Genomic DNA, 21,105 nt, shown 5'->3' on the forward strand with positions numbered 1-21,105 from the left:
AGCATGGTCAAAAGCAGTGGTAGTTGGTTTGAGTCAAATAAGTTACCAACCCTTTGAACAGAAGTTTGGCCATCCCAGTTGTAAGACACTTGAACCGACTGCACAGTGTTGATGTACTGTACTAACAAGACAATGAAACGCTTGACATACCTTCCTGTTTTCTGCACGCCCTTAGCAAAGGCTGCCTTGATAAATCTGTAGTACACAATTTAAACAGTTCACCAAGTTACTTATTTATTATACTGAATCAAATGCCATCATGCAGGAAAAATGCAGTTATTTTTTATGGATACGGTCATACTTGCCAACATTTGGAAACGCTGATCATATATATTATCATATAATAGATCTAATATACCCCAACTCAACACGACACGACCATCATGACAGTAAAAATAGACACAATGAAGTGCTCTTACCTTTGTATAAGTTAGTGATCAGCGGATGTGGTCAGCCGCATGAAGAGCACGAGCACAGCATGTGGTTTTAACTAACCACTGTGCAGAATAAATGATTTTTTTTCTATAGGTAAATATCGGGACCTTCTTCCTATGCATCGGGACGCGTGACATGCTAGGAAATCGGGAATGTCCCGACCATATAGGGACTTTTGGCAGGTATGTACGGTATCAAAAGAAGTCACAAAAACTACCTACATTACAACTACAATAATGTTAAAACGACTCATGACAAGTACTTGCATTGTTGCACATAACCTCATTGATAACTGCACAGAGTGTAACAACAATAAATGGAACATAATACAACAGACGTATTTTAACAGCTTAATCTGCAGGAGTTAATTGTTGTTAATCTTGGCTTTTTTTCCCCACTCTGCTCAGCGGGTGACTCAGTGGGTAAAAGTTAGTCTTTGGCTCTGGGACTGTTTAAAAAAAGCTACTATGAAATAGTGTCCCATCTTCATTTCTTTAGTATAGTATGCACTTCAGACGATAATAAAAAATAAGTTTGAAATACAGCAACTGAATGACGATGACGTAGTTGATTTTCATTGGTCAATTTGCGTGACTATGATGCAGCATACATTTATCATTTTAAATATGTTTAAACTTTCCCAAAGAAAGAATTGTTAATTCAAAATCTTTTATCGGGGGGGGGGGATAAATGTATACCCCCCCCCCCCCCCAGGCTTACAACAGTCATTTGTAAATTTATCCTCCCCGGGATGACAACTGAAAGTGCAGAGCCAGGGAAATCCCCCCCATCCTCCCCATCAAATCCCCCCCATATATATATATATATATAGGGCTTGTATTTTTCGGTGCTTATTTTTAGCTATTTTCGAGTATCATGTAAATCTTTTTTTTGGGGGGCTTTCGTTTTTTATATACTGTATGAAATTACTGTTTTTGGTTACTTTCCAAAATGCTTGAGCATTTTTTTCTGTCAAAATATGTATAGTAGTAACTCGACAGTACTTGCACACTTAAGTTGTACCTTCTTTCCTTTGCAGTCTTCCACAACAAAATCCCTATGGTCACAGGCACATTCTTCTGGGGTTTTTGTGTGTAGGTATATTTGTACATTTCACCACAATTCTATTTTAATTCCTCCGTATCTTAACTGTACTACAGTTTTAAATCCCGCTAACAAGCCTCCATCCTGATTGTAATGTCGTTTTAAATCTCGCAATGTGAATCTCGGAATGTGCTGTCACTCAGTAGTTGGGGCGGGTTTAATGTATTCAGAACCAAATCAATGATAGATCCAAGTCAGGAAGGCGGGACATTGCCGAGCAGCACTGGGAAATATATTTATTATTTTTTTGGTAGTAGGTTTTATTTTTTGAATGGAAAAAGGGTAAAGTCAACGTGAATTGATTAACCATTTCCACAGTTTTTCCGGTGTTTTCCGGTGTTTATTGGCTATCCACCGATGTCATTTCTTTTGTATCAGAATGTACAGTAGGCTATCACAGCCTACTGTACATCTAGCCTTGGGGTAGCTTTGCTTCAGTAAGTTGTTGAAATCAAAATACATATTTTGTCCTCAATTTCATTCACTGAAACATAAATCAGAATGCACAAGGGCAGGAGATTATGAAATATAGACAGTAAGCTATACCTTCCCACTGTTCTACAACACAGTGCACAGCCTGGCTCTGGTGCAGTGGGGGAATCTCAGCATCTCTGCGGCTCTCAGTGACTGACAGGAAGTGACACTTTGTAAGCTGCTCTGAAGGTTCTCACGTCAGACACAAAGCAATAGATCAGACCGTCAAAGCTTAAGTGATATTAAATTCCGAGAATGGCTTTTCAGCCACCAGCGTCCAGGGGGGTAGAGTATTAACCACAGTGATTCTGGTTATTCAGGAGCAAGATGGGACCAACTCTTTAAAACAGAAACTGAGAAAAAAATTCCTTGATCGCCACTAACAAAATAAAAATAAATAAATATATTTAAACATTAATATGTTTATTAAGGAAATATTATACAAAGGAGATGCATTATGACATGCACTTGAGTGTGCAGGCTTACAACAGTCAGTTGAATGCACATATTTCAGTGTTTTAAAACGACAGGGTGCCAGACTAATCAGAGAATCTGGGACCAGACACCTTTGTATTTTATTCAGATTTTATATAAAGATCAGGGCAACAGAGAATATTTTAATCTACCTTGGTGGGTATAAATAAGTTTAAATCAGAGACCTGTAGGAGAGGTTGAAATAAGAGGACATCCGTGGTCACAGTAAACCCTAAACTGCAAGGCAATTGCAGTCATTACACTGGAAATCTCTCTACTGTATTGCTTTGCCCCCATCCCAGCGTACCCTTCATTAAGGGAAGAGAAGGGTTTCATAGTTCCTCATAGACCCGCCTAAGTAGAGTTAATAAGATCGCAAACAAACCTGACCAGCTGCCCCCAGCTTCTTTATAAAGGAAGGAAAGTTTTTTCTTTCAAAAAATTGGGAGCCGCCTCTCCCTGACAATCTTGAAGCAAGGATGAGTGATACAAAGCTCCCATTCAAACTGCACTAGCCTATTCTGAAAACACAACACCTTAATGTTGTCCTTATTCATACAAAGTCATGCTGCACTTTTGTCCTGGAGATGGTGCTCTACCCTTTATAGCATCGAGAAAGTATTCTCCTGTGGACTGGAAGTCCAGAGGAGATAGGATTCTGGTAACCAGAGAAAGATACAGCATTATCCCTTCCTTATAAGCAGGTTATGCTCCAACAAACAATATCTCCTGCACATTAATATTTGAATACTCCTCTATTTTATATGTCTAGTTTCATTAGGATGCTGTACTTTGCATTAGAGTTTGTTGTTTCATAATAAGTTACCTAAATTATATATATAGAAGATGTGAAAATATATAAAAGCGGTTCCTGTTCACCACGCAGAATGTGAGACAGACACTTGTGTTTGGGTTCTTTTCACACCTTCCAGGTATCGAGGTATTTATTGAAAAGGGTCCTGTGAACTGCTTCCTAACTTGAAGCAGCGTGCAGACTGCTTCCCCATGAAGCAAAACACTAAAATATTTTCCACAGCTTAAAAAGGACTAAAAAAAGAAAGAGCGCATTGTTTGGAAATCGCAAAAACACACACATCTGTGCAAGATTACTGAAATGATCTGCTGCTGGCAACATACATTTCTAGTATGTTATGCAAGTTATAATTTAAAATACCAAATACAATCTACAGGACAGTCTGTGCAAAATATTGACTTTGCGGTTTATCTTTTTATTTCCAGACTTTGTGTCAAGGGAAGTTTTTCTTTATATATATATTTTACACACACACAAAAGGTTGGATCCAATTACAAATGTACTGCAATAACGTTCTTACTGGAAGTTTTTTTTCCATTGCTTATATATAAAAAAAGATTATATATATTTATATTCTCCTTGGCGTTTGCACATAGAACACTGTTTACAAACTCTTCAAAAGGTGAAAGTAGTTTAAAAATTGTATTCCACAGTACTGTAATTCACCCTAATCAATAATATGCAACTGTGTGCTATATAAGCAGACATGGCCCATAAATTTTATGAAAGCGTAGTTCAAATTTGTCATGCAAACTGCGGACACGATGAATTATTTATGCAGTGTAATACAAACAAACAGATCTATCTAGTATTGCTCAGAGTCACTCTGGTACAAAGTGCAAACACCATTTCCTGCAGTCAGTGTAGCCAGAACATCAACACAGACCTTTCATTCAAAATGCATGCAAGCAATCAAACTTTGTGCTCCAGAGATGCAAGGGCAAGGAATGGGATTGTGTTCTATAGTGAACTGTACTGTTACATTTACACTTTAGTGGAGATATGCAAGGCCATCTTGGATCTTCAATCCACACAGTCCTTTAACCTCGAGCTATCAACTGCTTATATCCCTGAATTAACTATTAGACAGAACTCCTCTGATTAGTTATCCAACCGGCGTCCTTTCAGATGCACCTTGTATCTTTACTTGACCCTGTGATCAGATTAATTGTTTCTTCTTTCTTATTAGAAGATATGCAATGGGTCAACGTTTGAATTAAGTGGCTGGGTAACTAAGCTGAGGGAAAGTTTGGATCTCCAATGCTAGTCTATAGTTGTCCCTGGTGTGTTTTTAAGAGGCAGAACATAAAGTCAAGGGCTGTGCCAATATAACTAACCTTCCAAACGGTGTATTAACTAAAGTTGTAAAAATGTATTTTACAAATAAAATGATCCAAAAATATACTGGTTTCACAAGTTATTTAGATTTTTTTTCTAAATTTTTTTTTAAAAATCGGAAAATTGTAAAACATGTGGCTAGAAATACTAAAATCAAGTTTATTGACAATAAATAATATTATATATATATATATATATATATATATATATATATATATATATATATAAATATATATACACATACACACAAAATGATGTAATCTATTAGAGCCTTTGACAAGACTAAAATGCAACCTTCTCCTTTCTGTTAGTATTAAGTACATCCCCTTCATCTTGCAAAAAACAAAATGGTAACAATCTAACCATTAGTAAAGTGATGCACTTTGAACAAATAGCACTTAGAGGTAGATTCAATCAAAACGAAGAGCAGGGCTTCATAACACGTTATTTACCTGTTTTAGGGCCCTAGCCAATTTAAAAAAAACACATATATGGCACCACTAGAAATTTGATTGAATGTTGCCAAAGAACAGTGAAATAACACAGCTGCATTTTCTTATTGAATTCTCGAATGAAATAATAAGGCTCATCCGAGTCTGTAGGTTAATAGTTGTTGAGAGCTGGCTTGGTAGTTTTAGGGAAGCCATTTAACCAGATCAGATTAAAAATGGAATTACTGAAAACTGGTAGGAGATCAAATGAGAGCCGAATAGTTTGGGAACCCAGGACTGGGTGCTAGGCCACTGCCACTTCCTTATGGTGCTGAAGTCTACTATGCCCCTACATCATAGGTTTTCTTCCTGTCAGCATTATTTCAAAATTTATCATCAACCCTCGTGTGTCAAACCAACGCTCATGAGTGCAAATCTCAGCTCTGTCAATTCATGAAATGCTCGATATGCTAATTGCCTTTAATTATCCTTCAGATTGTTATACATCAATTAAAAATCTTAATTGTTCTGTCTAATACCACACCATGAACAAACTACAGAACAGCAAGATAAGCCCCTTGCACTGCAGGAAGGATTTTTTTCAATATTACAAAATAAACCCAGAAGTCAGTTGGAAAATCAAATGCCAGAATCTCTAATCCTGCTGACTCAATCCAGTACTTTAGGGACAGAAGAATCAGAAAGCTACATACAGATTATTGTGTACCAGGATTCTAAACAGCAAATTTAATATAGAGGCTTTGGAGAGCAAATTATTATTTAAAAAAACAAAACAATCTGTTCTAAATATGCTAATACTGACAGAATTTGCTAAACAAAGAGAAACAGTGATAGTGATTAAAGCATTTCTCACCATGGGTGCATCTTTATAGCAATACCATTTACAATTTCCTCCACTTGCTGTAACAGTTTGAAGTCAAAACAATATTAAGAAGTTGAATATTCGGGACAGCAAAGCAAACGCTAAGAAAACAGAAAACTATGATCTGTTATAATGTTTTGAAATGCAAATAAACCTATGCTATAAACTGTCCTTTTTTGCTTGCTAGCATCAGGACATACTCTATTGAAAGACAAATACCTTTGAAAGCTTTAATTTCATGTTACAGAAATACCGACAGCTCAAAAAAAAAAAAAAAAAATCTAAAATCTGTTTGATGGTAGGGGTTACCTCTTTTCTTCCCTGTAGGAGACATGGAGGGACATGGAGAGCAAGCCAAAGAGACAGAATGAAATAAGAAAATGGGCTTACCCTTCCTACCGTAGAACCACAGCATGCAATGCCGAAACATAGCAATAGGAGATGGCATGAGCGGCGTATGGACAGGATGAAATGAAGAGACAGGTGACAGAGAGGAAGGCTGGGCGAGGGGATGGAGGTCAGACACCTGGAGAAGAGTCCTTGAAGCATCGCTCCAGTGGAGAGCCAGGCAATGGGATCCGGCTGCCTCCAAGTCCTGCGTCGCCGGGTAACCGAGGGGACCCTCTTTCACTGCCAGTAGCGCAGTGAGGCTTCAGGCAGCAGATCTCCCAAGGTTCAGAAATCAAAAGCCCACACGATCGTGCCCAGCTGTCTGCAGCAGAAAGGCAACGTGCTTCCCCCAGTTCTGTTCCTCCTTAATTTAAAATTCTCCTGTTGATCCACAAGCTTTGCTGCATCCATAAACACACACACACACACTTATAAACAAACCTGCAATCTGAATCCAAAATGCTGTCCCCCTGCCCTGTGCAGTGTACAGTGTACAGATATAGTATATGCCTACATATATACATACCGGTATGTGCACAGAGAGGCATACGCAAAATGATGGATAATCCCTTTTTGCAAAGGAGGGGGGAGAGGGAGAGAGAAGCAGTGCGCGTGCGACATAGTACCGGTCTAACTGATTGATGGATGCAGATACTCCGAGTGGCAGCTATGGAAGAAGCAGTGCCGAGCTTACCTTGAAAATGGAAGGTCTTCTGGTCCACTGTGATGGTGAAGGTACTGTCGTCCTCGTCATCTATACCAATCACAGCTCCCTGAGAAACAAAGAGAGAGGAGAGAGTCTGAGCAGAAACCGAGACGTCATCGGCACACACACACACAAACACAGGGAGGGAGAGGGGGGGCCCAGGCAAGGTAATGGACTGAAAAGAACAGGCAGGAGAAAAAAACACCGCAGAGCCAGCCAACCTAGGGATCAAGGCAGCTCCTGATGAAAGGGAAGAGGGGAAAAAACGATCAAGGAAAGAGAAGAAATCTTCAGCCACTTACTGTGCCTTTAACATGTTACAAAATATATTGTAATACACATTTAATATTGACATTGTCCCTTTTAAAAAATAAACCACATGCACAAATCACATTAGGAAAACACAGTGTCTAAAGCATATCAAGATTACATACTGTAATAGCACTAGCTAAAAATAGCTAGATCTTTTTATACAGAGTTAACAAGTATTTGATTAGTTTAAATGGTAAAGCAGTTTGAAATGCAATTTACAGCCTTAATTAAACAGCTTTGTTTAACAGCTAGACATCCTATTGCTGCTGCAGCCCTTATCACTGTTAACTACCAAAACCCTGATTTTACCTCATCTCTTCTCAGCCATGTGTAGGCTATAACACAGAACTTGTTCTACAATCGTTTCTCCACATCAAGCATGCACCATTCTGAAAACCAATTTTAAGTACTTTCCAATGGAAAGAAACTCGATACATGACTAATTTCCTTTTAGATTTTTTGTTCAGTCCCTTTTACATGCTTCTTATTTCAAGATGAGAAATAGCTGGATTAACAGCAGCAATCTGCGAGTCAGCAGTGAGTCATAACTGGAGGAGTTTCTCCATGACTAGAACTCACCTTAACATCCACCAGAACACATTTATTTGATTTGAGTCGTAACACTTCCAATCCCACGTTAAATCCCACATCAGACAAAAAAAAAAAATGCTTGGTTATAACAAATCATACCTAGCAGAGGAGATAAAGATCCCAAAACAGTAATAACTGCCATGGCCATTCTAAAAGCATTTGTTAAGTGCAAGTGTGATACTGGATGCAAACCGAACAAGTTTAACAGCCAGCAACAAGCGCTTTTCATTTTAAAAGCTGTCATTTTCTGTTTCATGAAAATCCCCGCCCCACCTTTTTTGTCTTAAAAGTATGGACGATATATTGTTTATTATTTAAATGGTAGCAGTATTTAGATTTGCCTTGGTCTAGATCCAGGAAATACCCCACTGTGTTCTTATGCACAGCTTTTATGGGACCTTAAATGTGTGCATGATTCACATGCTGTTCTTCTTATGAGACGCAAGCAACCTACATGTTATAGTAGTTCTCATTAGAGCCTTGCTACCCGACCTGAGCCCGATGGGACCCGACAATAAGTGTTGTGTTGGGTTTAGTTTGTATATTCTAGGTTCTTTGAGAATTTACCTCTTTTAAAATCACCTCACAACCTCACTTATTCGTTTTGTGCATCCTGTCAAATGCTGCGTGGCTGGGCTTTACAATGTAACCATAGGATATAATTAAAATTTCCAATGCAACTACCAATAATCATCTTGGCTGATAAACCGACATTTTGTGCAGCCTGTCAATGCTGGGTGTGTGGTCTTTAAAAGGGATACAGTTCAGTTACAAAACACCAACGTCACCAAATTTTAAGTCAGTTTTATACAAATGCACACAAAAAACACCCAAGTATTGCTAGCTCTCATCAGTCAACAATTCATGCCTTTAGATAATGACACAAACTGTTTTGTTCCAGTTAATGATACAATACGTATTTGTCCTGTAGTAAACTATATGCATTTGTTTAAATCTAAAGAAGAACTAAATGTACAGTATTAAAACACTGTAATACTCATAATGTGTGGTCATAGGCAAACGGGACACTAGGTTTATATCATGACCCACACACACAAAATAAATCAATAAATAACAGGAGAATGTGCAGCAGTGGAACGTTCCGTTGCTGGAAACGGTATGTCAAAATCCACTGTTTGCAAAATTACGACTGTTGTATTCAGCGATAATAAAAGTCCATGTGGCTTTGTACAATGCAAACCTTGCAAAATATTACTGAAATATGACAGCAAAGAGACGGGATATTCATTTAGTCCTGTAGCTGTTTTAAAAGCCATCGTTATGGTGTAATATTTGTTATTGAATGTTAATTTAGCGGTTTGGATAGGATATAGGCTTGTCCAAAATGAGTATGCGAATTTGCAAAGGCATCTTCTGTGTGGCTATTTATGGTAACAAAGTTCTGAAGAAGCCTGTTGTCTTCTTTTAAATCATGCAGTGTTGGATTACTAAGAAATGAAGTAAATGAGATATGATTGAGTGATTTTTTTTTTATTTTTATTTTTTTACATATTATCTGGAAACCGGGAATACTCTACACTGAAGATACTTGGTTGCAATAGCGTATGTAAGGAATATATCTGTGCAGATGGCCAGGTCGGGTATGCAATTATTTCAAAGGCCTCGGGCTCGGGTCGGGTTTTAAATTTAGGCCCGAGCAGACCTCTAGTTCTCATTGTGTTCTATAAAAAACACTTGACACTGCAAACACAAATTTTCCTGCATCAGCACTAATAAAATGGCACCTATAAATCATGGCCAGAAGCAATTAAGCAACACCTTTAAAAAAAAAAAAAATTCAGTAAACACAAGAAATCCCCTTCAGGAAATCTCAGGGTTGGGATTTGAGCCAAAGTTTAAAAATGACTTAGGTTTCTAATAACATGTCTTGTAAGGCCTGACAAACTTGAGAAGCATTTGTTTGCAAACAGTACAGTTTTAAATGGTATATTTTACACTGCTTGCTACTCGGTTTCTATTGTATTAAACTTGGTTGTTCATAAATAAAGCATTATATTTCAACTCGCAACAGACAACTTAATGCTAATGCATTTGGTCATTTCAGTTATCTGGCACCTGGTTCTATAAGGCTGTCACACCAGCATTGCCCTGCATGCAGCTGTATAAAGCATAGCACAGCAGGATTTTTTAAAATGAATGTTCATTTTATACAAACACCCAAATAATTGCAGTAATTGGCAATAATTACCAGGGGGTGTGTAAAATTCCTTTTGTGCTTTTCATACTGCTAATTAAAGAAAGAGAATGTAGAAATATCTGTTATCTGACTATTTCAAATTAGTTTGAACTTAAATCTTGTTAGAGTAAAAGACAACAGAATTTGTGCACTAAACCCTTTAAAAGTGCAGGGTGTGTTGGATTGTCTCTAGTACTCCATCTTTCATGCAGACTAAAAGCTTGTTTTTATTACGTTAACTATTTATATTTCGTATCATTGTTCTGCAAAACCCTTTGGAAAAACTAATTCCAGAGCGCTGATACAATTCGATACGTGCAAGATGCTTTCGAAATTCCCAGATAGGGACTGCAGCCTAGGCCATACTGTCACTTACAGGCAAAGCTTTACCTCCATTCTGACATTCAAAACATGCAGGGTAAAAACCTAGAATCTCACTATCAGAATGGAAACATGTTTGACAGATAATACTGGAGATCTCCATGAGAGTAACAAAGGGACAACTGATTCCCCCTCCAAGTGACAAAGAAAGGATGTAGTGTACGATTACAGTATTGACACTATTATTAAGTTGATATTTATGAATGTTGTTATTCAATTATGTCTGATATTAAAAGTGCATTACCACATAGTTCCTTGTATTTAGACTGCAGTTTGAGGGCTAGGCGATTAGCATGTTTAGCTTGGTCCTCAAAACAGCAAACAGTGCTGTAATGTTTTAAATTAGATGTTTTTCAGTTTCGGGAATAAACACTTGACAAAAATAGCTTAAATTATTGTAATTGTTTTTGCAATTCAGTACAGTACATTCGACAAACATAACAAAAACAATTTGTCAATCCACCACAACTGGGACATTTATTATATAAAAAATACTGTTCTAGACACAATGCTTTGCTGCCCCCATGTGGAATGTATGAGTAACTCATCATAACAAATAATAATCCTCATGCTGAAAACATCAGCTCATCAGGCTTCCTGTAAAATGTTACCAGTATAACAAAACTACAGCTTAGAAATAAGTCGCTATAACTGTTTGAAGATGTCATTTACTCTCAGATACTAAGCCTATCTGACTTACAGAGGCTCAGAGTGAGAGTGAGAGTGAAGCTTTCAATGGGAGGATAAAGCTGGTGTCCCGACCTCTAAAACTACCTTTGGATAATGTAAACAATCTTGTCTGCCTGTTGAATAGGGATGCAACGATTCCTTGTTTATCAATAAACCGTGATACATTCTTTACATGAGGACTTCTCATTGTTGTGTTGGAACTAAGTTTTGTAGTGGAGGGTTTCAGATGGCCAGTATCTTTTTGTATGCTATGGAATCCATTTTACCATGTATTGGAACTAAATTTCCTGTGCCATTAGAGGAAAAACAGCCCCATAGAAGGATATTACCACCTCCATGCTTGACAGTAGGTATGATGTTCTTTTCTTTGGACTTTCTCCAAACGTAACAACTAGCGTGACCAAATAGCTTGAATTATGTTTCATCAATCCACAAAACCTTTGACCAGAACTCATATCCGTCATTCAAGCGATTGTCCATGTAACATTTTCCTAAGAGTGGCTTTTTCCTTGGCCTGCGACCATTGAGACCTTCACCATGCAGTACTTGACCTATCATTGAAATGGAAACCCTTGTTCCACTTGCAGCCAGTTCATTTTGAATATATTTGGCAGTCAATCTCGGATTGTTATTAACCTTCCTCGCAATTCTTCTACTTGTTCTTGATGAAAGAACCTTTTCTTCCAGACCGAGGGAGTGTTGTGACAGTACCATGAGTCTTGTACTTCTTGATAATAGAAACAAAAGAAAAATTCTGATACTCAAATGCTTGGAAATCTCGTATCCTTCTCCAGCTTTATGACAATAAATAATGTTCTGCCTAAGGTCTTCAGATAGCTCTTTACTTTTTCCCATATTGACTTATTGGTAATGACAGCAATCATCCTATGCCTAACTCAACATTTTCTAGACTTCTCTACAATTAGGTTCTGCATAATCATATTGAAATTTCTAGCTCACTGTAGACAATAATATCACGAATATTTTTTAATTAGCATTTTTAGGGTTTTGCAAAAATTGCTGAAATAAATAATTGTAGACCATCTAATTCTTGTAACTTTTTCTTCATCCACAAAAACAAATTTTCCTAAAATTCTTTGAGAAATTTCTAGAAATTATAAATTTCCTAAAGCAATCTGCTGCAGTTAGTTTGATACACTGTCCCGGGTACTCACTTGAGATGGCTGCTGTTTCAGATAACCTTGCAGCAGAAATAAATGTCACTTATGGTTCCCTCCCTTTTCACTGGTACAATGACTCTGCAGTTCCTGGGAGTTACACAAACACCACAGGATGAGCCTGTGGATCTTGCACAAACCCATCAGAGGACACGGCAAGATTAAGTGACAAGTCCTTCATGTTTGGTTTAAATTATGTGAAAGGAAAATCCAAACTGCAGAAGTTAAAATCATGAGCTACCGTACATAAACATGATCACTGCTTGTGGTCAACTGCTCTAAATACTGCTTTCATTCAATGTGCAACAAAAAGAGTTATGCGAGGTAGAAAAAGCTTAAAAATATGATACACCTCCCTGATATCCGAACACTTGCAGTGCCTAAATCACTCACAGGGGTGCATTACTGGAATTTAATTTTAAACTGTACCCTTCATCCACACCAGCTCAAAGCACTTTATTTATTGTGCACCTGCACACCACAGCTTATTTTGTGTCTTCTTGGTGGTATTTATGAAAAATTAGGTGGTTTTGAAGTATCATATACTTTGGTTGTCCAGGCCACATCAAAGGCTAACTTAAAGCACCTCCTATTCCCTACTGAAGCTGTGGAGGCTCAAAGCTTGTAGTGCAGTGGCCTAGGTCTGAACAAGCCAGTTTCCATGGTAACATATTTACATGTTATACCATCGTTTTTATACATTGGGCTCATCAGTCTCTTTGAAAACATTTTTTGATTGGTTTCTTCTTTATGGGGAGGGGCTTCTCCAAATTGAAAGGAATTTTAGGATTCTGTTTAGAACTGGGATGTTAACCAATAATTGGAAAAGGTCAACAAATAAAAACCCTAAAGCTTTGTCATTTATGGAATCTTTATGCATTTAACCATCAAATACTGTAAGTGAAAATGAATGTACATTTTTAAAATACAAAACTAAAACATATTTACATTTTAAAATGAAATGTACATTGACGTTTCTTAAACACTGATTAAATTAATTTTAAATATTTCAATTTCTGCTTTATCGTGTTTTAAATCTGCTTTTTTTTTGTATTTCTACACCCAGTTTTACAGCTGGTTAAGACTGAAGAACAACGAGCTGAATGAGGTCACTCAGCAAGACAGATGCATACTTAGGCAGAACAGTGATGATCTGCATTTATTAAGGATCCTCAATCAAGAGTTTAACTACCATCACATTACAAATAAAATCTGTGGTGTCCCACAATGATGTTACATTGTGCACATAAACATTTGATCTTCCAGTTTCTTTACATTACAGTAGATTTGGGTGTAGGGACAACTTCAATCTCTAGCAAAACGGGTATGGTCCTGCATTGATAGCAGAAGGTATAAATTACATGTTTGTGATTTCTGTATAGCAAAACAGAAATCGTAGTAGATAAGGGGATTGCCTTCAAATATGAAACACATCGCACACTGTACCAGGTAAAGCACACAGTACATCGTTACTTACCTGAAGTCGCACACAGCCTCTTCGGGAACCCCTCATCATTTTGTCCTTGGACTAGAAAGGAAACAGGAGAAAAAGAAAAAAAAATCAACAGGACCATTTCACCAGAGATCACTAGTATATACAGTGCGATGCTCGGGGCTCCAGATATACACAAGGTCTGTGATAAGAAGGTTGAAAATCCTTGCTAGATAAGCAATTCCCCCCAGCAAGACCTGTTAGTGAAATCTGGTCAACCAGCGAATGACCTGTCAATTTTCATTCTTCAAGCAGCTATTTGTCATGCCACACTACAGATCCAAAAATGAACAAGTAAAATAAGGAATCTATAGTGCACTTTTTCAGCTGAATCAGTGGTTTTTCCAAGCCATGTCAACACTTTGACTTCTGGGCTGTGGTGCTGGGGCATGCCTTCAGAGATCTCCAGATTCTCTCAATAACTTGTGCAAAAGAATACCAGAGATTGAGGGCTGGAACAGGACTGCAGGGGAGAAAAGCCTTGCACACACCTCAGTGATAACTGAGGGTTGATGCTTCGATAAGAAAAAATATATATATATATATATCTAGTCCAGAGATCTCGCAATCACAGATCATTCAGTTACAATCACAAGCAGCTTAAACCTCTGAAAATAATGCACAAAAAGGAATTTTGGAAAACAAAAATATGCACAGATACCGATCATTGTGACAGGGAGCTAAGAAGAAAATAGCGCAGCATGACCATTTCAGTTTCCCTGGTATTGATACAGGACAATTGCTAATGCAACACTGCTTGGCAAGGCTTTACTCAGCGTGCATGACCACCACAGCAACTCAAAACGCTGCAGTTACTGAAGCTCGGCAGACCAGCCCAGAATTGATTAGAAATTCTATTGAGAACTAGAATTACTGAAATGACAGGCTTGCTGTCTCAGTCTGTCCAAAGGCCAAGAAATTGCAGTAGTACAGAAGAACATAGTTATAGAAAAACATCCATAACTCTCAATTCTCAATCATAAAATTGTTTAACTGGAGAACATAAATAATTGACATCACTTAGTAGCTATAGGCTGTAGAGATGGTTAGGTTATAAAAATGATAATGCCTCTAATGATAGCTGACCCTGGCTGATTTTGACGTATTAGATACATAAACCTTCTGAAGTGTCAGTAACTCTCAATATATGCTAAAGAATGCCCTTATCAATTTTATTAATTATTTTAGAGATCGACAACAATAGTTTTAAACTATAGCTGAAGAATGTTCTACCAAGTTGCAATAACAATTGGATAACATCATTAGCTTGAAAACAAAATAAAACCTGAAGGATCTACCACAACCAACCATGAAAATATTCCTGGAATAAGAGAAGGGCTGCTAGACCTCACTAATACCGTTTCCACACAAGCAGTTTGTCACTGGGACTGGAATGACTTAACAATTTAGTAGACAGATTCAGTTTGTCAGGTGTTGAAAATGTTCAGGAGACATACTTCAGAGCAAAGCCTCTTCTTAAGAATGGGCCATGCATACGCAATCAGTCAAGCACCTGGACACAGTTGCCCATCTGCCATTTTAAATATCCTTTAATCACTCATTTCTGTTTCCAACACACTACAGTACAATGCCCATTGGTGTTTCCATTGCAGACAAGCCTGTGGAATGCTGGGATTGTTTGGGATACAAATGTTTAAACATACAATATTGTTCTTTGCTCATGTAATGTAACTGTACAATTGAACTATTGCCTATTGTGCATCCTAAAAGAACTTTAGAAAAAGAAAACACAGTAATAGGAATTGTGAAAATCTAGCCAATCCGTCACATGAATGCTCGGTCTCATCTGAATTTGCTGGTTCTTGTGTGGATTGTGTTGTCAGAACTTTTTGCTGACTCAAATATCTCAATAGAGAGTTGTACAATAAACATTAATTTGTTCCGATATCGCGATTGCAGACATAGTAGCAGGGTGGCATTTAGCGAATGGTATTTGAAGATAAGTTCATAGTTACTATCACTGATAAACCAAGTTTGCCAGCACGTTATGTACAGTATCTGTTTTTGTTTGCAATTATAACCTCTGCTTTTTTGTACATTTAATCTTCTAGGGTAGTAGTGACCCATGTGAGTCTCTTGCGTAACAGAACTGTCACGTTATTTGTTTTTTTTACATAACGCATAAATCAAAATGAACGACCTTTAGTACTGAATTTGTAGCGATTAGCCTAAAAAAACAAAGACTGCGTGCGACCGTTGCTGGCTACTATTGCCGTTAAAAAAAAAAAAAAAAGCGGTAGGTAATATCGGAGAAAGGCATTTTCTGCCGCATTATAATTTGAACGACATCAAACACAGTCCCCTAAAATTTGCAAACATCGATTTAGCCACAACCCTAGCTCATGCCTGTACCTGCTGCATCACGAACCAAAGACACACAACTCAAAATTCAAGGAGGAAGACCCGCCTTCTATATATTCTTATTGGCTACTCCAAGCAAAACTCACGCGGCTAGTGGATAGATTTGCCGTCGATCTAAATCCCCGCCCCCTTTTTTCGCATCGGAGATTCCCAACTCCTGGCAAAAGGCCTTCCCTCGGCCAAGCAGTTCTGTAACACACTTACACAGATGTATAAAGGACAGTTTCACAGCCCCGTACCTATACAGATGATCCATATTTGCTCAGCATTCTTACCGTATAGTAGGATAGCAGACCGGCGTTATAATCTAAAACGAACCAACGATACTGCCAACCTTTCATGACGTTAGTCCATTTGCTGAGCGGCCCTTCCATGATGGACGCCATCTTTAAACTTCAGTTCGAGACAGGAGGGGGTGGGCAGGGTAGGAGAAGTGGCAGGCGAACGTCACTGAGTGCATCTTGGAGAGGGCGTGCCAATGGGAGATATACAGTAATGGGAGATTGTCAATGTGTGCACTTAATGTAATAATTCGCATACTTTAACAGGACATAATAAAACCCTGGTCATGCTTGTTAACGCTGGTGTTGATTCAACAAAAAAGCACAATACCAAAGCTGCAGTCTCCCAGTTACGCTTAAGTTTTTGTGTCTAACATTATGCAAGGTTTTGTTGAAAGTGTGGTTATTGGGAGTTCCCAGTGGCTCTCCGGATAAAATAACTATCGCATGGTCTCACATCTAGGGCTCATAGTTCAAATATAACAGAAATAAATGTATTATTATTATTATTATTATTATTATTATTATTATTATTATTATTATTATTTATTTATTTATTTATTTATTTATTTATTTATTTATTTCTTAGCAGACACCCTTATCCAGGGCGACTTACAATTGTTACAAAATATCACAGTACAAAGTATCACATTACAAAACATCACGTTATAAAATATCACATTACAGATAAGAGCAGTTATAAAGTACAGTAGATATATTTCATAGCTATGCGATCGCAGATTTTAACTAGACTGTCAAAGATTATTGATTTTTACCTCTTGTGTGTAGTTGGCATTCTTTGAGCACCCACATACCTTCATTCTTATTTAATACATCTAAACTTTACTGGGTATCAAAGGTGGCGGCGGTGGTGCTACCTGAACCTGTATGACCTCGCCTGTATTCGGCTACCCCACCTACCCAGTGATGTCCATTTAAAGGATACACAGTCAACCAAACAGCAAGCAAAGCCCTTGATTTATTTAATCCAATTAAAACATTTCAGGGGTACAAAAACTGCCAAATAAAGGGACCAGTCCTATAACCAAGTGATGGAAAAAGGACTGTGCACTACTACAAAATGATTTGTTGTATAAAGATGTGATTTCTACAAAAAAAAAGTTACACAAATTTGGTTAGTCCTATAGAAGTTGTATATCAAGTTAAGACACAATTAGGGCTAACTTGACCCTCCCTATCTAAATATATAAAGAAGAAAGTTTGTATGTCTGTTCGGAGACAGTGCAACCAAACTTTGCATGGCCTCCTCTTTCATCCAGGGGAAAGTCAAGGGCTATGTTTGGATCCAAAATTGATCCCTGGGGTACTTTTATTTAGTAACCCCATTGCTGGATCACTACAGTAGCCATGCATCTCAAATTAAAGAAACCCACAAAACCAAAAAAAATAATGGCAAAAAAAAAGTTTAAAAGTTTAAAAAAAGGGAAAGGGGTCCGAGTGCATTGTGCGACACCCAAGATTGGTAACTTATAGGAAACCATAAGGCTACTGTTCCCCAACTTGTCATGCATGAGATATTGAATTCCCCGGGCAACACCTGGTACTTCAGCTAGTCAATCATAAAACAATACTTGGCAGTTCTTCAAGTTTTAAAATCAATATTTTTTTACCTCTTATAAAACACTAGCAATAGTGCAAATCAGTTTAAGGTTTGTTGCTTGTATGCTATAATTTAATTTGTAATGTGAAGACATTTCAAAGACGTTGCTATTGATGAGATGTCCATGCTGCTGCTTCCTGTACCTACTCATTTCACCTGTTGTGATTCAGCTGCTCCAGCTGCAACCCGACCATGTGACCTACAGCAAACGTAATGTGAAATATTTGGCCTGTGGGCCAGTTTGTGGGTGTGTGCTGTTTAACCTATTCAAAATAAAATAACCTGCTGCTTTCGAAGTACTACTTGCTTCTACACTCCTTCATTCACAAGCTTGTTACACTACTAAACAGCCCTATAATTCCTCATAATTTATCTTTGATGCTTTTATTTTTGTTGTGATGCTTTTTGGTTTCTGACACGAGATCGTGCATAGCCTAGTTCCATTTTATAACATACATGTCCCAGAATCGGGTACTTCTCTTATTTAGCCCACTAGTTTACCCACGTTACTCTGGATACATCTGAGGCACGTCTACACAGTGTACAACCCCAGTAGGAAACACAAATTAACTACACACGTTCTTTAAAAGTACAGTAGCCAATTTGTAAATGATCATTAGGTAACCCAGCAAATACATTGATTGTTCAGTCAGTATCACAACAAGGGATAACCCTAACGTACAATAACATGATAGGTTACAGAAAAGAACATGTGACGGTAAATGCAAACGTAGTTCACAACTTGGTTAAATGATTAGTGGTAGGTTTTCAGACACTGTAGCCCAGTAGGTGGCGCAATTGAACGATATATGTAATTTGAGTGTCTCAGCATTAACACATTCACGGGCACTGTGTCAGACTGAATTTGGCCATCAGCAAGAATTACCTCTGAATATTTATCTGCCCACCATCGCCGATGCATACATGGCATTACGGAGTCAATTAAAAGCAGCTTTACTGTGAAAACATTTCAAAATATACATGTACTTGGATGCTGCTGGTGGCTTGTAGTAAGCATCACACTTTCCAAGACCAGTTGGCCACAGGTTTGGCTGTGGGTAAAGTGCAGTGATGTTCAGCCCTCAACTAAATCTGATTCGTGTAGTGTTTTTAACCTTTTGTGTGGGGAAAATGGGGTATGTTAAATATAATACTGGGAAACGTTTTAAAGGAATTTGGACATTATTGCGCAATAAAAGCAAACCATTCACCCCCGTGCAATTTATGCAATACGTAACACATTTTCTTGCATGACCTAAAATAAATTTAAAGAACGGATTAATTTGTCAAGCGAATGGAATCCCTGCACGTTATCAGCACCATATAAAAGCTGTATCTCTTTGAGTAGCAATTCAGTTTTAGACATTTGGAGTACCAGCAGACCTTACAGACTGACAGCGGGTTGGTGCTGTGTCAAAAGTGCTAAATCCAAAGAGCTTTTGTTCAGATTTTCACGCCCCACAGGAGATACGCTTATTGACAAAATATAAATATCCTCCCAGAACACCTTAAGATCAGCACCTTAAATCACAATAGTAGGTATAGCTGTACAACTTTTTGTGAGTGTAATTGGCAGGACTTCCTTTTTTTTTTTTTTTTTTTTTTTAAACTTTTTTATATGCAGTAGAGAAGAACACGATGAAATCAAATGATTACAGTATTATGCACTACGCCTGGAGAGTATATGCTGACAGCTCGAGCACACGTGCACTGTCGACGAATGAAGTTTTGTGGTAAAACAAAATCCACTGCCTCAGACATCATTTTGGTTTGGTCTCTTAATCAGAACAGTACTGCACAAAGTTAGTTTATGGATTCGTGGTTCTGCAAAATTGATTTTTGAAAGTTCTTATGTTTTTGTACTGTAAAGTACAACGGTACTGTTCGTTTGACCAAATTAAGATTGAAAAGGTGTCCCTCGTCTTATTGTTGTTCACTTTTATGCTTAAAATGACCGAATAATACGAACAACATAACAACAACATAAAACGAAAAAGCAACCAGATTTTTTGTTGTTGTTATTGTTGTTGTTGTAATCCCGTTATAAGCATGATGCCTGTAGTAACTCAAGCAATGATCGAATCGTCCACTTTGATGATCATCGTGATGGCTGCCGTTTTATTTGTTTTTCTGCAATGTTTTGGATTTTCTGTAATCCCAAATTTAGCAGTGAAACCGAAGAGGAAGGTATGGTGGTGACGTATGTTAAACAGTGCAGAAACTTGAAATACAAAAACATACCGTTGGAACAAGTGTATGTTTTGCATGGTCAACAAATAACTGACAATCCTTTGAACCAGACACATGACTTGGAGGGAAGCACATACCACAGACGTGAGACCTCTCTATAATAACTGGACAAACTGACAAGATGCTTAATCATGTATATTATTAGCAGATACAGTGACAAATTATACAACTCTGCTATCACTTGAGCAGTTCTAAACAATCAACTTTATGGATTCAGAAGCGGATACAGAATCATTATATTGGAAGGATGTACAAAATGCATTGGAGCATTTGCAGCTATTCAAATATTGGATTCTACACCACAGCCACTATAGCAATTGAAGTTATTCAATAGGTAATGTCTAATTATGTCTTGTCAATCTACCTTGCAATCCAGCTGATAAAAATAACCATATCCATAAAAAAATATATTGCATGTCCAGTTGTAATCTATTTTACAAGGGTGTTTAAGTAGCTACAGTGTAGGGTCCAAATGAAATGATTTCACTACTGTCTGTTATGTGGAATGTTTTGATGACAGGGTTAAAACTCTACATTACTCAATACTATATACTTATCCAGGTACAAATTAGTTGGAAAAACAACACTGGCTATAGCTAACCCTTAATGAACAGCATGCAATTCCGATGCCCTACTCATTTTAGATGATATAAAGCCATACCGACACTGCAATGTATGTCA

At 37.6% G+C, this 21,105-nt stretch overlaps 1 protein-coding gene across 4 annotated transcripts in view; it reads right to left on the reverse strand.

Moving 5' to 3' along the window:
* The window catches only part of LOC117416835 (oxysterol-binding protein-related protein 9), a 66,351-nt gene extending 49,651 nt beyond the window's left edge, over positions 1 to 16,700 (reverse strand). For 2 of the 4 annotated variants that reach the window (XM_059034735.1, XM_059034734.1), the window contains exons 1-3: positions 16,548 to 16,700; positions 13,876 to 13,926; positions 7,038 to 7,116 (exon numbers count right to left, since the gene is read on the reverse strand). In XM_059034735.1, the coding sequence (XP_058890718.1) occupies positions 7,038 to 7,116; positions 13,876 to 13,926; positions 16,548 to 16,658 (241 nt within the window). In that variant the 5' untranslated portion in view covers positions 16,659 to 16,700. Of the gene's footprint in view, positions 1 to 7,037; positions 7,117 to 13,875; positions 13,927 to 16,263; positions 16,299 to 16,547 lie in introns of those variants that run through there. The other 2 variants (XM_034028253.3, XM_059034736.1) reach the window with 2 other exon arrangements.
* Positions 16,701 to 21,105: the final 4,405 nt, after the last annotated feature.

The sequence above is a fragment of the Acipenser ruthenus genome, chromosome 12 (assembly GCF_902713425.1).
Source record: "Acipenser ruthenus chromosome 12, fAciRut3.2 maternal haplotype, whole genome shotgun sequence".
NCBI classification, from domain to species: domain Eukaryota; kingdom Metazoa; phylum Chordata; class Actinopteri; order Acipenseriformes; family Acipenseridae; genus Acipenser; species Acipenser ruthenus.